Source organism: Castor canadensis, chromosome 4, assembly GCF_047511655.1.
Source record: "Castor canadensis chromosome 4, mCasCan1.hap1v2, whole genome shotgun sequence".
NCBI classification, from domain to species: domain Eukaryota; kingdom Metazoa; phylum Chordata; class Mammalia; order Rodentia; family Castoridae; genus Castor; species Castor canadensis.
In genome coordinates, this window is record NC_133389.1 from 118,704,289 (window position 1) to 118,728,900 (window position 24,612).

General features: G+C 36.3%; 1 protein-coding gene across 2 annotated transcripts in view; it reads right to left on the minus strand.

The window, feature by feature from the left end:
* Grb14 (growth factor receptor bound protein 14) overlaps positions 1-24,612 on the minus strand; it is a 107,577-nt gene that overhangs the window by 37,099 nt on the left and 45,866 nt on the right. The window contains exons 1-2 of one of the 2 annotated variants that reach the window (XM_074070976.1): positions 22,255-22,591; positions 4,515-4,671 (exon numbers count right to left, since the gene is read on the minus strand). In XM_074070976.1, coding sequence (XP_073927077.1) covers positions 4,515-4,671; positions 22,255-22,317 — 220 coding nt within the window. In that variant the 5' untranslated portion in view covers positions 22,318-22,591. Of the gene's footprint in view, positions 1-4,514; positions 4,672-22,254; positions 22,592-24,612 lie in introns of those variants that run through there. The other variant, XM_074070975.1, reaches the window with a different exon arrangement.

The window sequence follows — 24,612 nt, forward strand, 5'->3', positions numbered from 1 at the left end:
GTCTCATGAACCCACCACGTTCTGAATGTCAAGTGTTCCCCTTCTGACTTTAGTACTTTGTGGTGTGGTTTGATGGATCAGAAGAAACAACGGCAGCATATCTATTAACAAGGAATGTGTCTGGAACTTTCCTAAGCTTATCTTGGTCACTAACGTGAGCTAAAGTGCAGAAAACCCTCAACGCTCATGTTTCCTATGAGTGAAAATGTTCTCAACTATAGGACCCCAGGATCTCACAAACACTAAACTTCAGAAATATGCAATCTGGAGGTGAAGAGGGTTCATTGGGACTTGTATACCTAGCAGAAATAGAGTAGATAAGGACCATTTCAGGGAGTCACAGGTAGTGTGATGTAAAAGCAAAGCAATGTGCATAGCCTTCAAAGGTCAAAGCTTCGATTCTTGCTCCTTTAGTAGTATACACTTAAAAGTAAATCACAATTTACTTTAAAAGCAAATCTCTAACTCAAAGGCCTCCCATTGCTTTTCTCTGCCCCAGTGTAAAAGCCAGGCCCACTCCATGGTCTATGAGGCCCTACAGGATCTGATCCTGTGGTAGATTTGTGACACTCTCCCCATTATTTTTGCCTTACTGACTCCATTCTAGGTGCACTGGCCTCTGGGCTGTTTCCTGCACACAAGCACATTGCAGCATCTGGGCCTCCCACTTGCTGTTCCTTCCATTCAGATGAAAGCACCCACTGCCTCCCACTTAGCTGCCAGGCCTGCCTGCTATGTGCTTTGGGTCTCCCTGTTCAAGCATCACTCTGTCAGGGAGGCTTTCCCAATGCCTCTATTTAGAGTCCACCTCCCATTCACCTCCAGCCCTTGCTGTCCCTCTTCCCACTTCTTCCTTTTCTAGAGCTTATCACCACCTAAGGAATACAAATATTAGTCATTTGTTTCTTGTCCTTCTCACTCTACCATAATGCAAGGTTTTTGGTACATTTAGTACCAAAAACCTAGGATCTATAAATTGTATGAAAATTGACATAATTTATCTATAAATATTTGCTAAACTGTTTAGGGAAAGCAGCCTGGGGAGGCAGGAGTTCCTACTTTATTAGAATCTATAAAGTGAAAGGTAAAAAAACTAAATATACTCAATATGTACTTTTTAGTGCACAAAAAAGAAGGTACTCTATACAAGTAAAGACAAATACAGTTTGTGTTAAAATGTAGAGACAAACCAGGCATTAGGGCACATGCTTGTAATTCTATACCTCAAGGGGCTGCGGCAGGAAGATCATGAGTTCTAGGTCAAGGCCAGCCTAGTTACAGAATGAGACCCAGGAGAAGTAAAGAAGAAGAGAGAGAAGACTGATTTAAGAAATTTTTGAAATGCAAGAAGTTACTTCAGTGCTATGAAATTATGGATAATTATATTAATTCTAGACCTCTTTATTTCTATTATGTACAATTAAGCTGAATAATTTTCATATTTAAAAATACTTTATCATGCCTATAATCCCAGCTACTTAGGAGGCAAATATAAGGAGGACTGTGATTTGAAGCCATCCCGGACAAAAATTATCAAGACTCTATCTCACACAAAAAAGCAGGGGATGGGAAACTCATTTTGTACAAAAAAGAGGTCAAGAATGTCTCCTGAACAGTAAGCAGAGCCAACTAGTCAGTCACCAAAGTCTTGGCAGTTTGTCCTTTGTTCTTTACATCAAAAGCACTCATGGATGTCTCAGAGGTGAGTACTGGAGGTTCATTTCATTGACCAAGGACCTCTGTAACTGCACATCGTATTTGAGGTGAAAAAAAACAACTCACTCTAGTTTTTTCCATTCATTGTAATATGCAAATATAAAATATTATCAGATTGACTATATATATTGCATGAGTATCTATAACCTGCTCAAAAGCAACAACAATACAACATTTCAAAGATTCACTGTTCATATTTAAGGCTAAGGAATACCAAGCACTTCCAGCCCTCAGCTCAGTCTCCTGTTACATTGTTATGTAAAGACTGGAGCTGTTTAGTGCAATACAGTGCATGATTAAAGAAACCAAGAGACAATATTTTCACAGCTTTGACTTTATTTCAGCAATTTCTAGAAAACATTATAGTGGAGAAATACACTCATATTATTATTTGATGCCTGGATGTTTAAATTTAGTATGTAGTTCAAATTAAGTATTTAGGGACAATTCATGCTTGAAACCGTTTTGTTTAGCTACATAATCTGAGTAAGAAAAAAAGGAAAAGGAACCCAAGACAGTTATGGAACTAAAACCCTTTCTCCCAAGCTTTGGTCCAGTGCATGGTTGATGAAATCAGAAGGCATATTCTCACATCTTTGGTTTTATTTCAGCAGTTTCTAGAAAGCACTGTAATTGAGAAATACACTCACATGGTTATTTGATGCCTGGAAGTTTAAATTTAGTATGTAGTTCAAATTAATTTTCAATGTTCCATTTTAGACTTTCACATTAAAAGACTTGTGTATTTCATTCCTTAATATAAATAATTTGTAATAATCTCAGAGAAAGTTGCTATTTAATTTACAGAGTAGTTTTTATTACTGAACTCCAAAGCTATTTGTTAGGGATAAGTTGTAGTGATTATAATAAAATATGTTTTTAAAGTTCCCCCAAAAGAAAAATGTAAGAGAATAAAATACTGTAATTATGTATTATACTAATTAAGAGCTATATTCCTGCCAGGATAAGTAAAGTAGTTTGGAATATGGCAAGTATCTATTGAGAATTAGCATCATACTTCTGGGATATTCTGAGTCATAAAATGAAGAAAATATACATTGAAGTTTTCTGCCCTGGGAGACAGGAAGTCACAGGGCTGGTACAGCACTACTTTCAGAATTCAGGTTTCCTTAGAGCTGTGTAACTGTCTCCGCTCAGCTGTCAGGCCAGAGGGCGTTGCTGCAGCTCAGTCAACATCAACTGGGCAGAGGTTCAGTTTCTGAATCCCTGTGGAAATTGTGAACTCTAGCTGCTGTCCACAGGCTTCACTGTCCTCTCCCTGAGGTTCTGAGTGTCCTAGGACAGTGGTTGTCAAATGGGAAAGCTACCAACACTTTCTAAAGTTACTCAGGGAATGCAGTGGGTGTGAGGCAAAACCACTTTCCAGAATCATTTTTAAATGAATATTCCTAAGAACACTTCACCCTACAACATTCTCTTTTTTAAATTCCATTTCATGAGAGAAACCTCTCATCCAAATCAAAATTTACTATAGAATGTTGTTCTGGGGGGCAAACCCTCTAAAGAGTCAAACAAAAGGATAATTTTTTTAATAAATTAATAGAAGCAATTGAACTGTCAATGATAAGTTATTTTAAATGATTTGATGATTATTACTAAAGGCTTTCTAACATAGAATGAAAAGCAATTTGTGGCAGACTGAATAATCACTCCAAAAGATTACCACAACAGTAATTCTTAGAATTTGTGAATGTTACCTTTTATGAACCAAAAAACAAACAAAAAACTCTGAAATAGATGATTACCCTGGATGATCTGGGAGGTCCCTAAATGTTAGTTATAAGAAAGAGGGAGAAAGCATTGGCAGAAAAGGAGTAGATCATCTGACCACAAAGAGACAGATTAAAGTAATGCAGGCACATCCACACAATGCTGGAACTACCAACACCAAGAGATGAGAAAGGTGTTCTCCCCTAGAGCCGCCAGAGGGAGCACATCCCTGCTGACAACTTTAATTGACTTCTGACCTCCAGAAGCTTAAGAGAATACTTGTCTGTTGTTTTAAGTCACCAAGTTTGTGGTAAACTCTTACAGTTAGCACATGAAGCTAATGGAGAGTACAAAGAATCTAAATGCTTTGCCACACAAACACCTTCCTCCCTCATCTACTCAAATATGTAAGCATGACTTTTCACATTCGTATCTCCAAATAACAAAGTAGTGAGTAAAATTGTTGCCAAGCCCTATTTCGCCCTAATAAAGGAATGAATTCTTTATAAATAATTAAAAGAACATTTAAAAAAACTCTCCAAAGTTAATGTACATAAATGAATTTTCAATTAAATATTTTTAAAAGGTTAGTCTTATGTCTTAAAAACATGAAGGAATTACCTATTTTTTCAAGAAAAATGAAGTTGTACATTTCCATAAAGAGAAATGCAACTGTGGATACTTGTTCTCACCTACACTGCAATCAACTTGAAAAGTGGCCCAAATGATATCTTGCCTTATTAATGTCACAAAAAGTTTTAATTATGCTACTAAGGATTGTAATGAAATTTGTCTTTTTATGAATTTTAGCTCATGTTTTTGCTCCAAAATTCTCACACTTACATCATTACTTAAAGAAAGAGGGGTGATAAATTTATATTTCTACCTTTTCCCCATTTTGGGTTCTTTCTTTGTTAAATACCAATGAGAAAAAATGAACAGGGCAAGGAAAGGACTCTTCTTAACTCCCTTTTGCTCTATTTTATGCATATAAGAAAGTCTTTGCCATATGATCTCTACCACGAGGGACAGAGAAACAATGGGAGACTGTGATTCTGCGTCCTTACCTACACCTACGTGAGGCAGGTGCTCAAAAAGGGTCCAGCTGTGGTCATCAACATAATGATTCCTCACAATCAGTAGTTGGCAAACGCCTCGGGCAGTTATATCACTGGGCACCTCCAAAGCCCGGCTGGTTTCATCTTCACTGTACACTTTAATCACCTGTGTAATGAGAAATAAGAAAAAAGCTAAAATACTCTTGTTCGCTTCTTTTTACGTAAATGTTATTATATACTTAAGGTATACAACATGATGTTATGAGATAAGCATGGTTAATAAAATAGTTACTGTAGCGAAGGGTATTAACATACCCATTACCTCCCATGGTTACCCACATTCTGTGTATGGCAAGAACAACTAAAATCTACTCGCTTAGCAAAAATCCCAAATACAGTACAACATAACTAACAATAGTCCTCCTGCTGTACATTAGATCCCTACACTTGCTCATCCTACAGACTGCTAGTCTGCAGATACAGACTTTGTCCTTTGATCTATATCTCCCCATTTCCCTCCTTCCCGTTCCTGCCCCTGTTAACTACTGTTTGTTCTCTATTTCTGTATATTTGACTTTTTCAGATTCCACATATAAGGGAGATTATGCAGCATCTTTGTTTCTATGTCTGGCTATTTCGCTTATTATAATGTCCTCCAGATTCAGACATGTAGCAAATGGCAGATTTCCTTTTCAAAGACTTAATAATATTCCATTGCAATGAAATATATACTGATATCACAGGGTTTTTTTAATTCTATATTCATCAATGGGATACTTAGGTTGTTTCCGAATCACGGCTATTGTTAATAATATTGCAATGAACAAGGGAGTGCAGATGTCTTTAAGAAGTAGTGATTTCATCTCCTTTGAGTTTATACTCATTTTCTACAATGCCTACTGATCTCTATTCCCACCAACAGAGTATAAAGCATACTTTTCTCCACATCCTCAGTATCCTTATCTATTATTTTCTCTTTGAGAACAGCTATCTAGTGGGTGTGAGGTGATATCTCATGGAGGTTTTGACTAGCATTTCTCTGATGATTACCTGTTGCCCATTCACGTCTTCCATGGAGAAATGTTCATTCGGGACTGTTGCCCATTTTTAATCAAATAGAAAAACTGCTATCAAGTTGTAAGCATTCTTTATAAGTTTTAGATAGTAACTCTTATTAGGTACATGATTTGCAAATATTTTCCCAATCCTTAGGAGGCCTTTTCATTAAAATACCATTGTAATAAGTCAGCAAACTTACTGACTATAAAATTCCTATATACTACCTTGTACATTTAATTTTCTTATACTTTGACTGAATGATACCTATCCATAACTATTTATGAAATCAAAATTCCTCTGTTGAATAACTTCCACTCTCCTCTCCAGTATCTGAACTAAATGCAATTCAAAGACTATTCAAAAGCATTCTCTCACCATGCTGGGCTATTGAAAAATTATTTACACTTTTATCAGTATTTATAATTTTCTACTCCTTATTTAAATCCTGCAGATAATCCAATCTGGGTGATATGTTTATGTAAAATAGAACAGAATCAGGCAGCATGAAAGGATCTCTCTATCTTGGGTAAGGAAGTTTGGGCAAAGACTGCTGGATATTTAGCACACCCCTTTTCTTTACTCTCTTCAATTAGTTGTGCCCATGAGATTGGGTGTTAGGCAGTGGGATGTAGGCACAGAGAATGTTGCACTTGAAGGCTTATCCCACAGAATTCTCCCCCTTCTCTTTCACCCACACTGCATGGAAATGACTGCATAGACCCTGAGTCATGGAAAGCCATAGGACAAAATGAGCTTTTTCCCTAATGACTACAGGTAGGATGCCTAACTAGGAGAAGCCACATGGGATTCTGATAGGAGCAGAATTTCTTCTATGTTAGCTGTTACTAACAAACAAACCTGTATGTTAGTAGTGAACTGTTAGAGCAGTCAATGTTACCCTAAATTACTCAGAATTAGAGGTTTTTCTAAAATATTCCCCAACATTTATCAAGCTGTGCTTGTGCTAGAATTTCTACTATTCACAGAATAGAATATTATATGGACCTTAAAAATGTTATCCCAAGAAATTATATAAGGATTTTTAAAAATTCTTAAGTAGTACAGTGTAAACTTACTTGTTGGCCTTGGCTACCAGGTGCCTAACACTCTTCTGACAGTATTCAGATTTCCTTTTAAAGTCCCATCACCTCTCTTGCCAGCCGTCTTTGTGATTCTGATAGCTCCTTTGTTAGCTCAGTGCTGCTGTGCTGGAGCAGCTGGACTAGATTGCTGGGGTTGACTGTCAAACACTCAGAAACTGTGCAAGCCAGACATCTGAAAATCTGCCATGGTGTAAGGGTTTTAAACCACAGAAACTAGCTAGAATCAAAGTCAGTCAGAGCCCATCTCTGTTCAGTAGCCAAACAGCAGGCCCCCTTTTCTACATTCCCTAAGTCTGGAGAGATGTAGGTTGGAACTGTTAATGTTCACAAAGACAGACACCATGGGCAGATGAGGCCCATATGGAATAAGCCACACTACAACAGACTGCATGCCTGTGCCCTCCAAAATTTATATGTTAAACTCTAATCCCAAAGTGTTGGGATGATCTGGAAGTGGAGCTTTTGAGGGGTAATCAGCTCATCCTGGTAGAGCTCTCTTGTGTAGGATTAATTCCAGATGGAATAGGGTTACTCTATGATCCTAGACAAATATGACAAACATTTACAAATCATTCTTTCTTAGTTGCACATCCTCTCCTGAATGCATATCAGTGTTCCATCCGTCACCAACATGCTTTCTTTGACAAAATCCTACTTATATTTGGCCCCAGTTCCAATGAAACCTCCTTGGGCTGAATGCCCAAGGTTTTGTGATGTGCTTCGTCTATGTGCTTTTACTTTGTAATTATTTGTTTGTATGTCTTTCTCTCCAAAGATGCTAGTAAGCTCCTTCAAGAAAAATATTTCTTTACCCTATGTGATTATACCACAGGTTTCTGGGTGAAGCTTGCTTAACAAAGACCTATGGAGTGAATAAACTTTGTAGGCACTGCAAAGTCTACCAATATTTTACACATAGAATGTACTCAATGCAAATTTGTAACATTTAATTTAAAAATATTTTCTCCCATAAAGTATATAATTACTTAAAATTTCCACACTCTGGTAATTAAAATTCTTCTCATTGAGAAATATATACAATTTTTCAATATAAAAAAATCTGAGGTAAGTATTGATTCAATGTGGCAGCTCAGAGTCTTGAAGTCTTTAGGTGGACATGAAGTCATATGAGAAAGAAAAGCTCATGAAAGTACATTACCAAAATCAGTGATGACTGTCTCTGGATTTTCAGTTTCCTTTTTTTTTTTTTAATTAAAACATGTAGTTCACTACAATGTCAAAATCTGCTTGGAGTCTCGGTGTTTCCCATGTTTGCATCTGGGTAGCTACTTTCATAGGACAATGCATTTGTAAGGTGCTATCTGTATAGGTGTCTCCTCTCCGTATCCATGCTACTATACTTAGAACGGCCTGGGCTAAGCACTGGTGTGTGCCCACACCTGAGACAAAGAGAGGCTCGGACTCTGTATGCTCCTCCAATGGGAACAGTGATGGGCCATAGCTGTACATTCCACACCAGGAGATGGGGGAACTGGAGGTTGGCCAGTGGAAACTCTCACCCCGGGAGTCACAGAAGCAGACCTCCTATTTTGCAAGTTTTTTCATTTCAGATAACCTAAGAAAATGAAAAGACTAGAGACATGCTGAAGTCTAAGGCAGATGTGAAAAGAAGACAAGAACAGAGCAGGAGGTAAGGCTGGAAAATGAGAAATTTAATTAACCAATCAGGAAATGCTACTTTTGTTCAGACAAGGTTGCTGCAAATGTGTAAGAAGTAAGTTGCCAAGAGTTGAGAGGCATGCATGAACAGGACCTGCACCAACTTAAAATTTATGGAACAGGTGCATGTACTCATTTTTAAAAGAATACATGCTGAGAGAAAAACTTAATAGTTTTATTTTAACTTTATTTTTTAAGCCCTTGTTTGTTAAGTCCTATTTAATGCTTATGTTTGTCCAAAATACACACTCAACAATGAATGGTGAAATTATGTCTACATTAAGATTTCACAATAAAATATTCTCATCATCTCTGAAATCTATTCAGTAACTAGGAAAACTATTTACACCATCAATGGAGTAACACTGTTAGCCACTTTGTTTTATTTCTATTAATTTATTGTTTAAAAATATGAAAAAGGAAAGAAAATTTGTCTTAACTCTCTGGTAAATTTGAATACACCTCTTGCCAAAGTATCACTACACTAGCCTTTAGCAAAGAAAAAATTCAACTCATGACAAAAGCTATGTAACTAGCATGAATAAAATCGAAGTTAAGACTTTTATGACCATGAAAAACCCAAATAGCAGAGCTGCTCTTAAGAATCATTAGAGCAAAATATCAGTATCCTGTTTCTGCTAATATACTGAGAGGGGAAAAGATCTGAAGTCCACATAATCATGCCATTTAATCAAGCAGTATTAAGCATTTCTAGTTCAGTGGTCCCCAATTTCCCACTTGCTTTATAATTTTTTTAAAAAGGGATAATAGGACTACTATTCACATCTATTTGTCTATAAGATCATTTGAAATTTAGGCCAACAGGGAGAAATTCTGCCTGGGCCCAAAAAATAGGAATGAACTTTGTTCCTATGGAACAAAGTTGACTAACAAAAGACACATGGCTCTGATAAGGTCTGTTTATAACATAAACAAAGTGCCCAAGGAAAGCCAACAGTGTATACACTGGCTATGTTGGGAAACCCTTGTGTCACTGTATTCCTGACAAACTGAACAACCTTGACCTTTGGAGTGGTTTACAGATTCAAAAAGTGCTGTAGGAACATGTGTCATGAAAATTTAGTAGCCCATACAGGGATAGGCTGCAATGTGGGTGGAACAAACTTTTGTTTGGACTGACAAGGCGTGTTTATGCACTTCATTCATTCATGGACTCCTATCCCTTGCCTGCCCTCCACAAAAAGTTAAGTAGAGGAAAGTGATTATAAAAATAAACTATTTTTAAGAGACACAACAATGTTAAAATGTAGAGAGAAAAAAAGAAATAATCATTTTCAGGAAAAAGTATGAGACCCCTATTAGCCTCTTAGACTTAGACAAAAAATTTAAAATATAAGCCATAGGTCATGTCTAAAACAGAAATAAATAGAGAAGTTGCTAAATGTATTGATGCAATGTGTATCACCTTGTTCCCAAGTAAATTTAATTTTTCTTCACAAAAATCATCTAAAATTCTCACTCTAAGAACATTATTTGGAAATCCCTAAGGAAAACACAGCAAAAACTAAGCAGTGAGCCTTCTTCTCCCTGTTGACCCCAAGGAATAGGATCATTTTTGAATCTAGATTGTTTTAGAATATTTGAAAAGAACTCAGAACTCAGAGTTGTCAGTCGGTCATTTGATAGCGCCACAGAGCAGGCAGGGGTGTTGGGTCTGGATGACTCAATGTAATTAATACTCCATAGGTTTTTCCCATTATCCTTTGTTTTTTCAGAGGACAGTGGAGAGGAAAGCGATTGTCATTGAACAAGTAGAAATATGAGCACAGATTAATCACAAATAAATGAACAAGAATACATAGAATAAACTAAGAACAGGGAAAAAAGAACAAACATAGAGGGAAAAGATACCTGGAGCATAATTATCTCTGGTTATCTTCTGTGACAGTTTCTAGTTAAAGAAAACTGAAATATAATTTTAAGCAAAATTATATTAATTGATACTTAATTTAAAATAATTTAAAACAATATTTAAAAATAATTTTATCATGATGAAAAGTATATATTCTTAAAACAGAAGCATGATTTCATTTAGTCATGATTATGTATTAATTATATGAATGAAAATTGAAAATAAGAATTTTTCCCTGAACAAGACACCAAAGTACAATTTATTTCTATAGTTTTTAAAAAGTTTATCATCCAACTAAAAAGGGATTATAAAGCATCTTCTAATGTTTCAAGATTTCTTGGTTATTTTTAACAGATAAGCAATGTACCTAAATCATGTGAAATGTTTTCATAACGAGGTCATCATAACCCTGGATTCTTACAGTCTTCTAAATAAGGAATGTGGTGTCCTAAGATAAGAGGAGACATTCTTAGATATTCTGAACCAAACAATTCAATGTGTTCCCTTGAAGAGAATGGAAAGTAACATATCCTTTATTACTTATTCCAAATCTCTTAACAGTTTTTAAAATATTGTATTTTTAAAACAAAGACTGTTCCCCAAAACCTTAGCAGCTCAAGAAAACCTGTTGTTTGCTTTATTACTGCCATTCTGTATTATTTTGCTAGCTGTCAAATACTCACTGAGAGTGAAACAGTACAGAGTTTATAGAAACTAAGAGGAAAAAAATCTTAAATTCTCTCCTTTAAGGGAGATATTCAACACATTTCACCTGACCATGAATAGTATGTTTAGTTATTCAGAACAGATAACTCTCATCAATGTTAGAATTACAGGAATCGGTTGACATCAGCAGATCCATTCTATATTCTTATTCTTCCTTTCAGCTTCATTCCCTACAATCTGTTCCTTATTTTCTGATTCTAAACACAATCTTTTTTCTTTTTCTGTTTCTTGAAAAAGCCATGCTCTTTCTTGACACAGGGCCTTTGCACATGTTGCTACTGCTGACTAAGATACTGTCTTCCTACCTTGTACTATTTTTCCTCCCTCATATAAACCACTATTTTCATAGAGAAATTTTCAATGACCCTTCTAGTTTAAGTTCAGGCCCTTCATTCCATGTATACACACGTGTACTACGTAATCACTACCTATTATCTTACTCAGAATGCTTCATGACATCAGAGACCACAGTGGTATCTGCTTCTTGTGATATTCCCAGCATGGAGCACACTGTGGACTATATAAAACACTCTTCCAGTGAAGAATGAAATCATCCTGTATAACCCTGCATGAAACACTTGGGGAATCCAAAACCACAGCACTGACACTTCATGGAGTTTGAAAACACTTTGGGAATCCAAAATCACAGCACTGACACTTCATGGAGTTTGAAAACGCTAGGGGAGAAAAGGCATACATGGATCAAAGAGAAAAACATAAGCTAGTTTTCATGAAATTTATGAGCTGAATGAAGGTGAATTACATGGCTCGTTCGTATTAGAAAAAGAGGTAGGAACACTATCTTTCTTCTGGGTGGGACAAATATTATTATCTCAAGGAAGAAAGGAAGAAAAAAATTGCAGGGCACAGAAACAGCCCAACTTGCTGAGATCAGGCCTTTGTTGTGAGGGACAGGTGTGGCATAGCAGCTGTCAGGAGGCCTGGGGTGCGGGGGTGGCGGGGAAGGGCTCCATCTGGGAGTGTTCAGTACTGGTTTCTGTTGGAGCTAACTACTGAGGGGGCCGCCACAAGAGGGGATCATGTTTAAGACACCCAAATTACAGGGTACCTTTGGAAAACTGTTGGCAAGACAGCATTAAGTTTTAAAATGACAGTTTTACATGAGTATGATTACAAAGTGATAGGAGAAAAAGGGTCCATAGCCTGGTGGTGATGCAATCATGTAGAAAAGGGTTCAGTACAGATAACAGAAAATCTGCCCTGAGAGAGATTAACCAGACTGAGGTTTGGTTTTTCCTCTCAGTTTTGGAAGAGGAGCAGGTAGCTAAGGCTTTCTTAGGCAGATCTATCAAGTTCCCACTGACCCCAGCTATGCCTTCCCTTCTCTAAACCTCTTATTAGTAAGGTCATGACGGATCCTTGCCACACCTCCTGTGTAAAAACTCTGGCCTAGTATTCACTTCTGTGTTGTTACATTTCAATAGTAAAATTATAAGGCATGTCTGGACTAAGAGATGAACTGAATCAGAAGAGGACCTGAATGTCTGGGGTCCAGGAAGGGCTTGCAGGAGCTCCAGATATGGATTTGAAATGCAACGATGAAGATTTATGATGTACTAATAAGTTTCCCACACAGCATCAGGCTGAAGAGGCCCAGTGCAGACATGCTACCCTACTAGATATGCCCTAAAGTTGGCACGGAAAGGGATTTAGTATTGCCACACCTGACAGCTTGGGTCAGTGACACTGCAGAATCATGCCACATCCAGGCGTCCAACCAAGAGAAGCCCGCAAGCGAGAGCAGGCACAGAATGTCTCCTTCAAGGCTCCTCCTCCATTCAATGTTTCCCTCCCACTCTATTCTTTACCTTTTCTGCCTTTCTTGGTTTGACCTGAGTCCTGGCCATTATTGGGTAGAAAGAAAAACCCTAACTCAAGTAGGGGTTCAATTTACAGAAAGAAATTGGATACCCTTTCAGTTTGTTCTGTTATGCAATAGGGGAAAAAAGGCAAAAGAAACTGCTCCAACTTCATTATTCAAGAAAGCAAATATTAAAAGCTAAGTTAAAAATTATCCTAAAATGAGACACACACACACACACACACACACACGCACACACACACACACGCATGCACACACACACACACACACATACTTACTTTTTTAGGCTCTAAAGCCAATATGAATAACAGAGAGGGTCAAATCACAAATCCCACACTAATGTTCCCAGTGACTTTATCAAAGGAGTGTTCTCTGAAGCTTTAGTGTTTTTAAAACTCATGCAACTCCTGCTAAGATGCTAACACTGACTAATTCATCTTTGCAATGCTTATTCATATTTAAAGCATAAAACCACTGGTCATGTATATGTTGGATACTATGCTATTCCAGTATCTCATGTCAATTTTTAAGAAATCATTTATTCCCAGAATAACCATCTGATACCTCTAAGTGAAAAAGTTAAAAACTAGTTCACCCGGTGAGAAAGGAGGACAGGTGGGGAGGGGTGGAGGGACAGAAGGGGGAACCATGAGGTGGAGAATGATAGTATTTATAACAGCCCAAAATGCATCAGACTTCCTTGTAATTATCGAGCCGTCTGGCATCAATTGAAGAACTTTTAGGAGCCATCTTTTCTCATTGATTTTTAAGAGCGTATTTTTTCACATATTCTCTGACACTTGGATGTAACTTACCATCAGTGGTCTATTATAGTTTAGTTGGAAGCACATAAAACAATACTTCTTATATTTTAAGGTGCCATCCAATCAATAAAATAGGCTGTCTGATCTTTCTGGGACATTTAGGGGTATTATTTGATGAACTTAAGACACAAAACATCTCATTTTCTGTATCCTAGCATTCTCATTTTGTAACAGAACTAAAACAACTGACTTATGCCAACCTTGTAATTTTACTTGTGGTTGATTTTTCCTGGTATTTTTATGCCAGTGCAAAAAAGTATACAGCACATATTCCCATAAAAGAAGTGTAATCAATACTGTCAGAATCATAAAGTACTGAAGGTGAGAGGGTTCTCGCAGAACATTCGTTGAACTCCTCTCATTTTACAAAAGAAGAAGCAGAAGCTAGAGAGGGTATGCATTGTCCAGCAACCTACAGCTATTCCCTGGCACAACAGTCAAGGAACCCTGTCTCTCAAGGAACTCAGGACTCCGACCTGATGCTGTTCTTTCCACTCTGCTAATCCGACTTTCATGCTGCTTTAAGCTGTTTCTTCTACAGGATCACATGGGGTAAAAGCATTAGATAGCTAAGCACTAGAATACAAATATACAGATATGTTTCAAAGCACCTTAGCTTTTGAATGTTAGGGGGGAAAACTTTTTTTTTTTTTTTTCACTTTTTCTTAGCATCTTGCCAGAAAAACTGCAAATACTAAAACAGCCAGCAGAGGGAGTCTTTAGTCTCAGTAGTACAAATACAGTGAAAATACCATACTTTGAAAATTATAACCATAAAATTATTAACCCTATGAAGTTACTGCTTGGTAGAATTACAAGCTTATAAAAAAGTATAAAATATATTTTAGTTCTTATCTCTCTCCCCCTCTCTCTTTCTCACACACACACATACACTCTGTGTATGTATGACCTCACCAGGAATCTTTCCTAAGGCCAAGTTCTCCCCGAGATTTACAATGGTGGTATCAAATTTTCTCTTCAAATATTGATTTAACTACTAAAGCTAACGTGACTTCAAAAACTGTAAAATAATATCTCTGATATTTTCCCAAATCCAGCTGAATGTATATATGAAAATATATGTGTCTGATTAGGAGACTGTATTCACTGACAATTCTGGCTTTGTCCAAACAATTTTTTAAATTCTTCTTTTGGAACTATCTTAAGACCAAGCATTTTAATATCCTACAAGGGTGGAAATCTTTATCCTTTCTGAGGGTTCAGTTTCTGAAATTACCAAAAGTCTTGCTTCTTTCTTCTGCCAAAAAGAGATTATTATTTTTAAGATTTGGCTCAGAGGGTTGGGGCACAGCCAAGACAGCCAGCCCTGCAGACTGCCCCAAGCAAGAGTCTGAGACTCTTCATCAGTCCAGCTATTTTTAATCTGTGTTCATTGCCAAGCATGGACCATGCATTGTAGTTTACAAAATAACATGAGGGTCAGTACCTGTTCTCATGGATGCTTAATCCAGGCGTCTGCAGTCACTGGGCAACCCTGGAATCTGCTCTAAGATCAGACTGGTAACCACTAGCTGGTCATCAACTACAAGTCTCAGATTCCTCAGACTATAAAACTGGCAAAAGAAAGCACTGGATGTCATCAATTATTATTGTTATAAATTTTTGAAAGTAATACTTTGTTACAATCCAGTTACACTATAATATACTCTGACACGTTGGTTTACCCACTAGTCTGTAAAGCAAGATTGTGTACACAGCAAGGAAAAACAAGTAGGAGAGCAAATGACAGATTGGCAAAAGAGGTGAGAATTGTCCCAGGAGCAGAGTACAGGTAAGAAGAGAAAGGATCGCAGCCATGCTGTGGACACAGGCCATGTGGTGTGTGCCCAGGCAACTCTGAGAGGCAGCTTCCCATGCTGGGAGGGCAGACGCCTGGATCTCAGCCCCATCTCTGTCATTTATTAGTGGGAGCTTTGAGGAAGACACTTAACTTATCCAAGCCAATGGTCCTCACCCAAAATATGTTTGGCCACCAACCTTGTAGGGTTCTAAGGAGTATTAAAGAAAATGTGTAATCACTGACGAACAGACTGTAGCTTTTTTATTTTTATTGGTCTGTGTGGAGGGCACTGACTAGTCTAAATTGCCCACAGCAGCATGTTGGAGCTAGATAAGGTAATGAAAAGACTTGAATGTATGACTTTTCACCCTGAGGGATAAAACTTGGGTAAAAAAAACAAAGTAAAAGCATCAGAGAGACAAACGTTGAGAAGAAAATGCCAAAAGCAGGTCAACATCTAAAAAGCTCAATCTTGTCTTACAAAAATTGTGCTTATACAACTAGTGGTTAATTGCAGATTGGTATCCCTTAACTCAAATTCTTATATCCCAAAGTGGTTCCTCTATTTTGGACCTTTGCTTTTTTTTTTTTTTTTTAGATTTTGGAGTATTTGCATATACATATTGAACTATCCGAGGGATGGGACCCAAGCCTAAACACAAAACTCATTCATGTTTCATATATATTTATACACCTAGCCTGAAGGTAATTTTATATATTATTTTTAGTGCAACAGAGTTCTGACCTGTCACCTAAGGTCAAGTGTAGATATTTCTATTTGTGGTATCATGTTGATTCTCAAAATGTTTCAAATTTTGAAGTTTGAATTTGGTATTTCCAGATTAGAGATGCTCAATCTGTGTACACCAACTCTGTGCCTTCTTTGTGGTGGATACTTGGGTACGGTGATGATCAAAGGTGGCATGGCCCCCTCTATCATCGAGCTAACCCTCTAGTGTCATCTTGTCTACTGATTTACCTCTTCCAAAATGTACAACCCAGAAGTTCCTGACTAATACTCCTCCCTAGACTACTGGAAGGAGAAATAATCTAACCCCTCTCTTGTTATATTTAAGCCTATGTTCCCAGATTAAAGTAAAATATAATTCATTAGCATATAACAGTTGGATTCATATTTTACAATTCAAATTAGAGTCCTAGTAAAGTAACAGAAAGGAAGCAGTGGGAACAAGCATTAGAAAGGTATATCATTCTTCTTCCCCTGAAGGCATTAAATAAAGACAATCAATTTTCTGCTGAATTTCACTGGATTCATTTACTACAAGGAAAATTTCTGGATAACCAGTTTAGCAGGACAGAGCACAGAAAATTTAAAGTTTTGTTAATAGGGAGATTTAAAACTGCTTATGAAACTAGTAAAACACACTATTTCAGAACTGAACAGAGAGTGGTGCATATCTGTAATCCAAGCTACTCAGGAGGCTCTGGAGGGATGACGAGTTTGAGACCAGCCTAGGCTACTAAGTGAAAACCCATCTCAAACAGAAACTAAGACAAGCCATTGCAGAGGTAGCATGTGTGTGTGGGGGGGGGGGTATCACATTTGTTGTGCTACTAATGTGTGTTAAATATTTTAAATATTTATCTCATTTAGTGCTCACAGTTGCTCTGTGAGGCTGTGAAGGCAGAGAAACTGAAATTTGAAAGGCTTAAGAGTGTACACAATATCGCGTCAAGGGTTAGAGCCAGAGCTAAGCTCAAACTTAGGGCTCCTTAGCTCTAAAACACATAATCTCCTCTACTAGGGCACCCTTCCTAAACTTTCACTTCTTAGGAAAGGAAACATTTTGTGCAAATATAGAAACTATCCTTTGGTGACACCTTCTTTGATACATAACTAATATACCCTGATAAAAATAAAAAAGGAAGAAGAAAAATCAAGGTTTAGCAAGAATGAGAACTCTGGATAAAAAGTGGGAACAAACTCCCTATCACTTCACTACTACCTTGTAAGCAAGTCCACCATTTAAACTTAAGCCACCACCTGTGGCCTTCCATTACCCCCCTCTACTTGGGAAATCTGCTGTCTCCCCATTCACCCTACTTACTTTATTCATGCAAGTAACAGAATACATTTGTCGAAAAGCTTCACCAAATTTCATATCTGGCATTACAGTAATAAAATCCAAGACACAAATGTTTACTGAATGCCTAATATGTCTGAGGCATGTGTGGTGGAGATGGCGAGTTGCCCACAAGAGTCACCCTTGCCCTCTTCCTTCCTAAAGAATTTTGATATTGAGAAGAGTAGTGTGTGGAGCTCAAGGCCTGAATTTCCTATCTTCCCTTGTATCCAGAGTTGGCCACAAGACACAACTCTGGCCAGTAAGATGTAAGCAGAAGCCAGTGGTTATTCTACAGTGTCATATTAACATGGAATAAAACTAACCAGCCTGCCTGTAGTGCTTCCCATTCTCTGTGCCAAGAGTGTGAACAGGATGACTGGAAGATTTGCATCTGTCTCTCCGTAAAAGGAAAGAGGGCCCACACTATGGTACATATAATAGAAAGCAAGGAGGAATTTGATTGCCCAATGACATTGTGATGTTGCTACATTAGCTTTCAAATAATCCTTCTTGCAAAGTAAAAGAAAAATAAATTCCTCTCCTACTTAATCACTGTCTTTTGACTTTTCTGGTTGTATGAAATTAAATTCTGCCTATAACTGGTGAAGTACTTTGTTTAAAGATCCATTTTCTTAAAATATAATTGCAAAACAAAATATTCTGAAGACCAAATAGTGTAAGAAATACAAAAATAAAGAAGATAAACAGAGAAGACTAAAGTCAAATTTGAGAACCCATGGAGGATAAAATGCATACCTGTGATGGCTAATAAGATTTGAGTAAGAGTTCAAAGAGAATAAAATTGATGTCACAGGGCAGTATTGCTGAATTAACAAATGAATAACAAAGACGCATCCTTCGATTATAAATTAAGAGGAACATGAAAGATTCTTAGACGACTTTAGGATGAGACCACAGCATTTGGGAGAAAAAGAAAAACAGGAATCTGGAGATGTCTATAGGCCACAAAGCACAATTCTGGGAGTCAAAGTGAGGGACTACAAATGTTAGTACCATCTGAAGTACAAGTGTGCTGGACTGGAGTCTTCATACACAGGGAGGCAGACCAAGGGGCATCCAGGCCCTGAAGCACTGTGCATGCTAAAACAGGTGTGGACTGATTTTGTACTAGTTTAAAAGAATTTAGGGAAAATGGTGATATGAGGATTTGTATTCTTTGCTCTAAAAAATCATTTTAGAAAATCACAGCAATGACTTTGATTATACCAAGAGAATGGTTATAACATAACCTAATCTCATATGCATGGAGAATATTAAGTCTCATAAATGACATTTATCATATAACACAATTTCCAAAAGCACTTGAATCTTAGGGAGATGTATATTATAAAAGTTACCACTTTTTCTCTTTAATTTCTGAATAAACTTCAGGATCTCATATGCTTATTAACATTTTTTATAAATGTAGTCTGGATAAAGAATGAAAAAATGCTTGCAAATATAAATTATAAAACAATGTCAATTGGACAAAAGCATGAAATGTGTCTATCCACAGAATAAAGATATGGACATCTGGCCTTCTGAACGTGCAGGCTTTTACAAAAGAACAAAAATTTTGTTTTGCATTTATTTTGTACTTTGCAATCTTTGAGTCTTGTTAATTCTGGGGTCTTAAAATGTTTTCTTGATATAATGTGTCAATGTAGAGTTCCTGGTATAAATTGTCTTCCCATCACACATCCACAAACACACACACACACACACATACATACACACACACTCAGCTTACAACTACTTGCTACGTAAAATGTTTTCTATACTACAACATATGTGAGTTGGTGGAGGTGCAGAGGAAGATGAAAGGAATTGCCTAAGCTAAATCCAGACTTGAAGTGGAATGGTAACTATACACACCATAAGACAATTTCATTAACATATTAATTTCAGGAGGTAACACATATCTAGAAGAAATACACTGGAAGTCACAAGACCCAGATTCTATTTCAAGCTTTGCCAGTGACCTTCTGGGTGACCTTGCATAAGCCACTGGACACCCTAGAGACTCAGTCTTCTTCATTTGGAAAAACAAAATAAAGAAAAAGAAAGCTACAACCTAGCAGTTATTTGAAGAAAATGTTGTGAAGTCAAAAAAAAAAATCATTCAGAGGGTTTGGTGAAGAATATGATGAAAGTATCTTCACTAAATGTTTGATTCATTGAACTTAAGGAAGTCAAATCCTAAAAGAATTAGAGGAAGTCAAAAAGCTATTTCCAAACTACCTGATAGAGTCTACCAAAATATTCTGTTCCACAAAGATCAAATGTACTCTGCTATTGTTAAAGACAATGTTTAAAATTTAAGTCCTAAACACTCTCAAAAGAATCTTTCGCCATTTCGATTAAACATACTGGCTGATAAGAAAATTACTCCCCAGAACTATTGAGCACTTTCAGAAATGCTCTTGGCCTTTCAAACGATTAGGATTCCAGTTGGTAAGTTCTCTTGCAAGAGCTGGTTTTATTATGCCAAATCTGTGAGAAAAGCAACTGCCTTCTTGGAAAGATGAGAAATTGCCCCCTCAAAATATCCTGAAGTGCTTGTATTTATTTGTAAGATCATTTTAAATTCTAGAACATACAGAAAATGACAAGTTAATTACCAGTGTGAAAGAATCTCCTGTCTTGAAAAAAAAAAAAAAACTTAGTCGTGGTATAACCAAAGCAGATGGATGATTTTTATTCAGAAAACTACCCAATTCCTAAAATAAAAGATATTAAGAATCTCAGAACAATTGAATACAGGTATCCTGGGGGATTAAAATGCAAGGAGAAAGAAACAACAGCAGTATGTTCAGCAAATAACAATGTGCTGAATTGTACGGCATTTAATATGTGCACTCTCTGAAAAGGGAGATCATGGACTCGGGCTTAGGGAATTGTGACTTACAAAATTACAAGACAAGAAATTTATTATTGAGAAAACCTGAGAAATCATGATGATGTGTCCATTTGGCAGCTCAGATCTATCATCAATGATAATCACAAGCTTCCCAGAGTCATGTTGTCTTTCTATTTACAAGTCAGTGCTGGAAACTGTTTTCCAGTAAAGTTTTAATCAGACGAATTTCCCCTAGACTGACTGCGCAAAATCTTGAAAATGATAGTGCCCATTTCTATTATTTTATACTGTCTAAAAAAATAAATGATTTAAATATTTTTAAATAACCATGAAAACATAAATATACTATTTGATTCACAGAATTATAGATACAAATACAACTGACAAGATCATTTATTCAAAACTTGCCAGCTATTCCCATACAGGTAAGGATGTAAAGACTCAAGAGTTCAAGTGATTTACCCAAGATTACACAGCCAGTTAATGGAAAGAGTCCAGATGGTTTACTTCCCATCATACCAACATATCATCAAAACAATCCACATGACAATGAAAGTTTCTTGGTCAATCTAGCTTGCAACATTAACTGGATAAAGAAAATTAAAACATAAAAATGAACATTTGAAATATGTTGACATAGCCTTCACATCCCAATCAGTCAGAAAGCCCATATTATCATTATTAATACACTGCTAAGTCAAATTCAAAATAAAGATTCATACTCAAGGCAAAATATTTTAAATTCAATTTACTTAAGTTGAGAGAAAGTATCAAGAAAGAACACATGTTGGAAATATTCCCTTCTATCTATCCCAGTGGCAACTAAAATGTCCCTAATAAATAAAGAGTTGACTGGATGAGAGAATAAATGAAAAGCTAACAATTAAAAGCAATTTAAAAAGAAACACTTTTAAAAAAATTAAAACATCTTAATTATTGGATCTATCATGTTTCAAGTAAATTAAAACATGACCTTTGACTTAACGGAATGCACTAACAGTTAAGAGTTAACTATTAAAAGTTGAGTACAGAAATAAACATTGTAGCTCCTAGTATCACCAAAACTGTTCAAAAGCACATTACCAAAAACATGTTTTAGTGCTTTCTATCTCTATGCAACAACTTTGGTTCTTTAAGGAGTTCCATGCAATGTATTTTACTTTGTGTATTTACAAGAGAAAATTAATATGGCTACACTGCATGGGTACAGACAGCCTTATAAAATGCAATGCTGCAAGTAAGGCATGACAGTAATCTGTGCAAAAAACCAATAAATATTTTCATACATGTCATTGATTTCACTAATAATTAATAGAGAGCCCTTTCACAGAAAATTTAAAAGAAAGTTTTCCTTGAGCAAACAGAAAGAAGCTCAACAGAAATAGGTAAAAACTTGAGGATAATAAACTGGTGCCACATATTTTAATAGTGAAACAATTATATAGTTCCTTCAACAAGGAAGCCATGGGTGTGTTATGAATTATACAGAAACAAAGAAACTGTTCCTTGATAAACAAATAGAAGACATAATAGCTAGCAGATTTCCTAATGAAGTGAAGGCAAAGAGGCCTGAGGTAAGAGAAGAAGAAAAAAAAAGGAAAAGTATCAATACAGTCTCTAAATCACAATGACCTGAAACTGAGAACTGAGACCACACTGCTTTTACATAGTTTTTTGTTTTTATTTTTGTTTTTTAAACATAGCGATATCCTGGTCCAGCATTTCTTTTCTCAGTTCAATTCCAATAATATGTCCTTTAATTACACATGGCCTTAATGAATTCTGGTCTTTCTCAAAAATATGTAAGCTTCAAATATATTAGCAAATGTCCAATAACAGGAAACAAAAGCAGCAAGAGAAACTAAAGAAAAAAATGTAAAAGAAGCCACATACCCTTTTCTGTAGAACTATAGGCATTATTGCAGGCAGAGTGACTCTTCTTGCACTCAAACTCATGCCTGCTCCTGCTGGGATGATCTCCTCTCACGGAGCATGGACGAAATGAAAGAAATCTTTAACGGTTTCTCCTTGGGAATCTCAAGGCTCAGTGCAAAGAAACGACTAGGGAAGTAATAAATGTCACCCTGCTTATGTGATTCCAATCTACCCAAAGCCAATTAAGGATGGCTGCGGGACAGGACAGGGCAGCAACCAATCAAAGCCCAGAAAACTGCCTTTGTCCTTGGAAACACATTCTGATACTTTTGTTTATGATATTTAAAGAACAAGATTAACAGGCATCTAGTTCACTTAATTTTTTTTTCCAAAACAGTGCCATTCAATGCCATCTTTGTTGACTAGGCAGTTATGTTTTCACTAAGGCATTTCAACATATGGCAGATAAGAAACTGTTTACATTGATCTATTTAAAGTATATAAATATGTAAATGAACTAAATTTACTTATGCTCTTCAAAAAATTAATGAGTGGCTCAATTAGAACATAGTGTATGAATCACAAAAAATAACCCTGAATTTAGAATTGGTGTAAAATATTAATTTATATGTTATAATAGGTCATTTTAATATATAATGGTACATTTCATGTTCTAAGCAGCTAAAATTTTTATATTATTGTGGACCTTCCAACTATCCTTGATGTAACACACTGTTAAATATTACCTATTTAATATTATCCTAACAAACTACATAACAATTTTAAATATAAAAGTGGCATTAAATCACACTATATGAATCTTAAACATATCTTCTTAAAAAGCAGATTTGTGTAATTTAGCATATTACATTCAATTAAAAGCACTTAAAATAGCCCTTGTTCAAAGCTATCTTATACTTTTAATAACCATTTGCATTTTTTCTTAAACGAACTAAAATTTCTATTCTAATATTTTTGGATTCAGAGGAAGTTCACAAGTGAAAATACTGATTATTAACAAGAAAAATTTCTAAAAAGTCTAAATTTTAAAACAGTGAAAGAAACACTGGAAAATGACAAAAGCATTGTCAGGTTAAATGTAATATGAGTTTTTACAATTATAAAGTCCTTCTGGACTGACACCTTTTGCTGGACTTACTAAGTGCTTCCTGACCAAATCTCACACACACACACACACAGCCTTTAGCCGGGAGAGGACCTCCCCATAATTTCTAAATAAGTAAGTGATTCCTGTGGCAACAAGGCAAGATGGAAGAGCTTCTGCAGCCCAGATACAAACTTTCCACTTCATTATCCAGAGGACTGCCACCCAGGGTTCACTCACTGCTTTACACTTGAGTGTGTTTTATGTGCATGGTGAGCTCATACTCCTCAAAAGAAAAAGAGACACTAAACTCCAGGGTTCCCTAGTTTGAATTTCAAAGTCTGTTCTCCCTCAGAATGGTGGCTGGGGGGTAGGGCAAGCTTAACATAAAGAGTCACAGACAGATCTAATCTGTAAGTATTAATTTTATCTTTATCCAGTTAGGTTTATCATGGTCTTTTAAAAGAAAATTATCAACAAAGTCTCCTCATACAGGATGAGGGTTACTATTTGTGAAGTAAAAGATTCTGGTCTAACTTTTGAGCCAATAATATTAGAGCCCACAGTAAAAACAGAATTTTAAAAGTATTGTCCATAGTGTTTAACTGTTTCTGTCTTCTCTTCTCAATTTTGTCTTTGTACATTAGAAAGTGTGATCTCTGGTCTCAAAAATGCTGTTGGGTTCCACCATAATCAAAGCTATTCATTTCACTAAATCATTACACTGAGAACCCAATATGCATGCCACATACTAGACTAGATAGTAGGAATATACTATTGAATAAGTTATGTCACTATCTCAATAACAAAATAGAAATGTTTGTTTTTAAATCAAAACATCACACTCCGTGTGACCTGAGACTAATAATAATTAAATGCCAAGTGTCAGGGGTGAGGTCAAGGCAGAGAGAAACTACATTTGCTTCGAGAAGTGATCAGGGAAAAAGAATGTGCAGAATTTAAGAACTGATATGGATACAGAGTGAAGGTCTCAAAAAGCAAATAGCTAAGAAATGGTATCAGAGATAAGCACATATTGTCAAAAAAAAAAAAAACTTGCCTAAGTTCAGGAAGACCATAGACCAATAAGCCAAGACAAAACACTCACCTGAACCTCTCCAAGACACTCCCAATTTCTCACTCTACAATATTTACTCTCACATCATGGTACATAATTTGGTAAAATTGGCATAAAATGTCTCTTCAACGTCTAAGTTTTTAATGCACATATGCATTTATTTGTTTTATTAACACACTTAACAAATATGTAT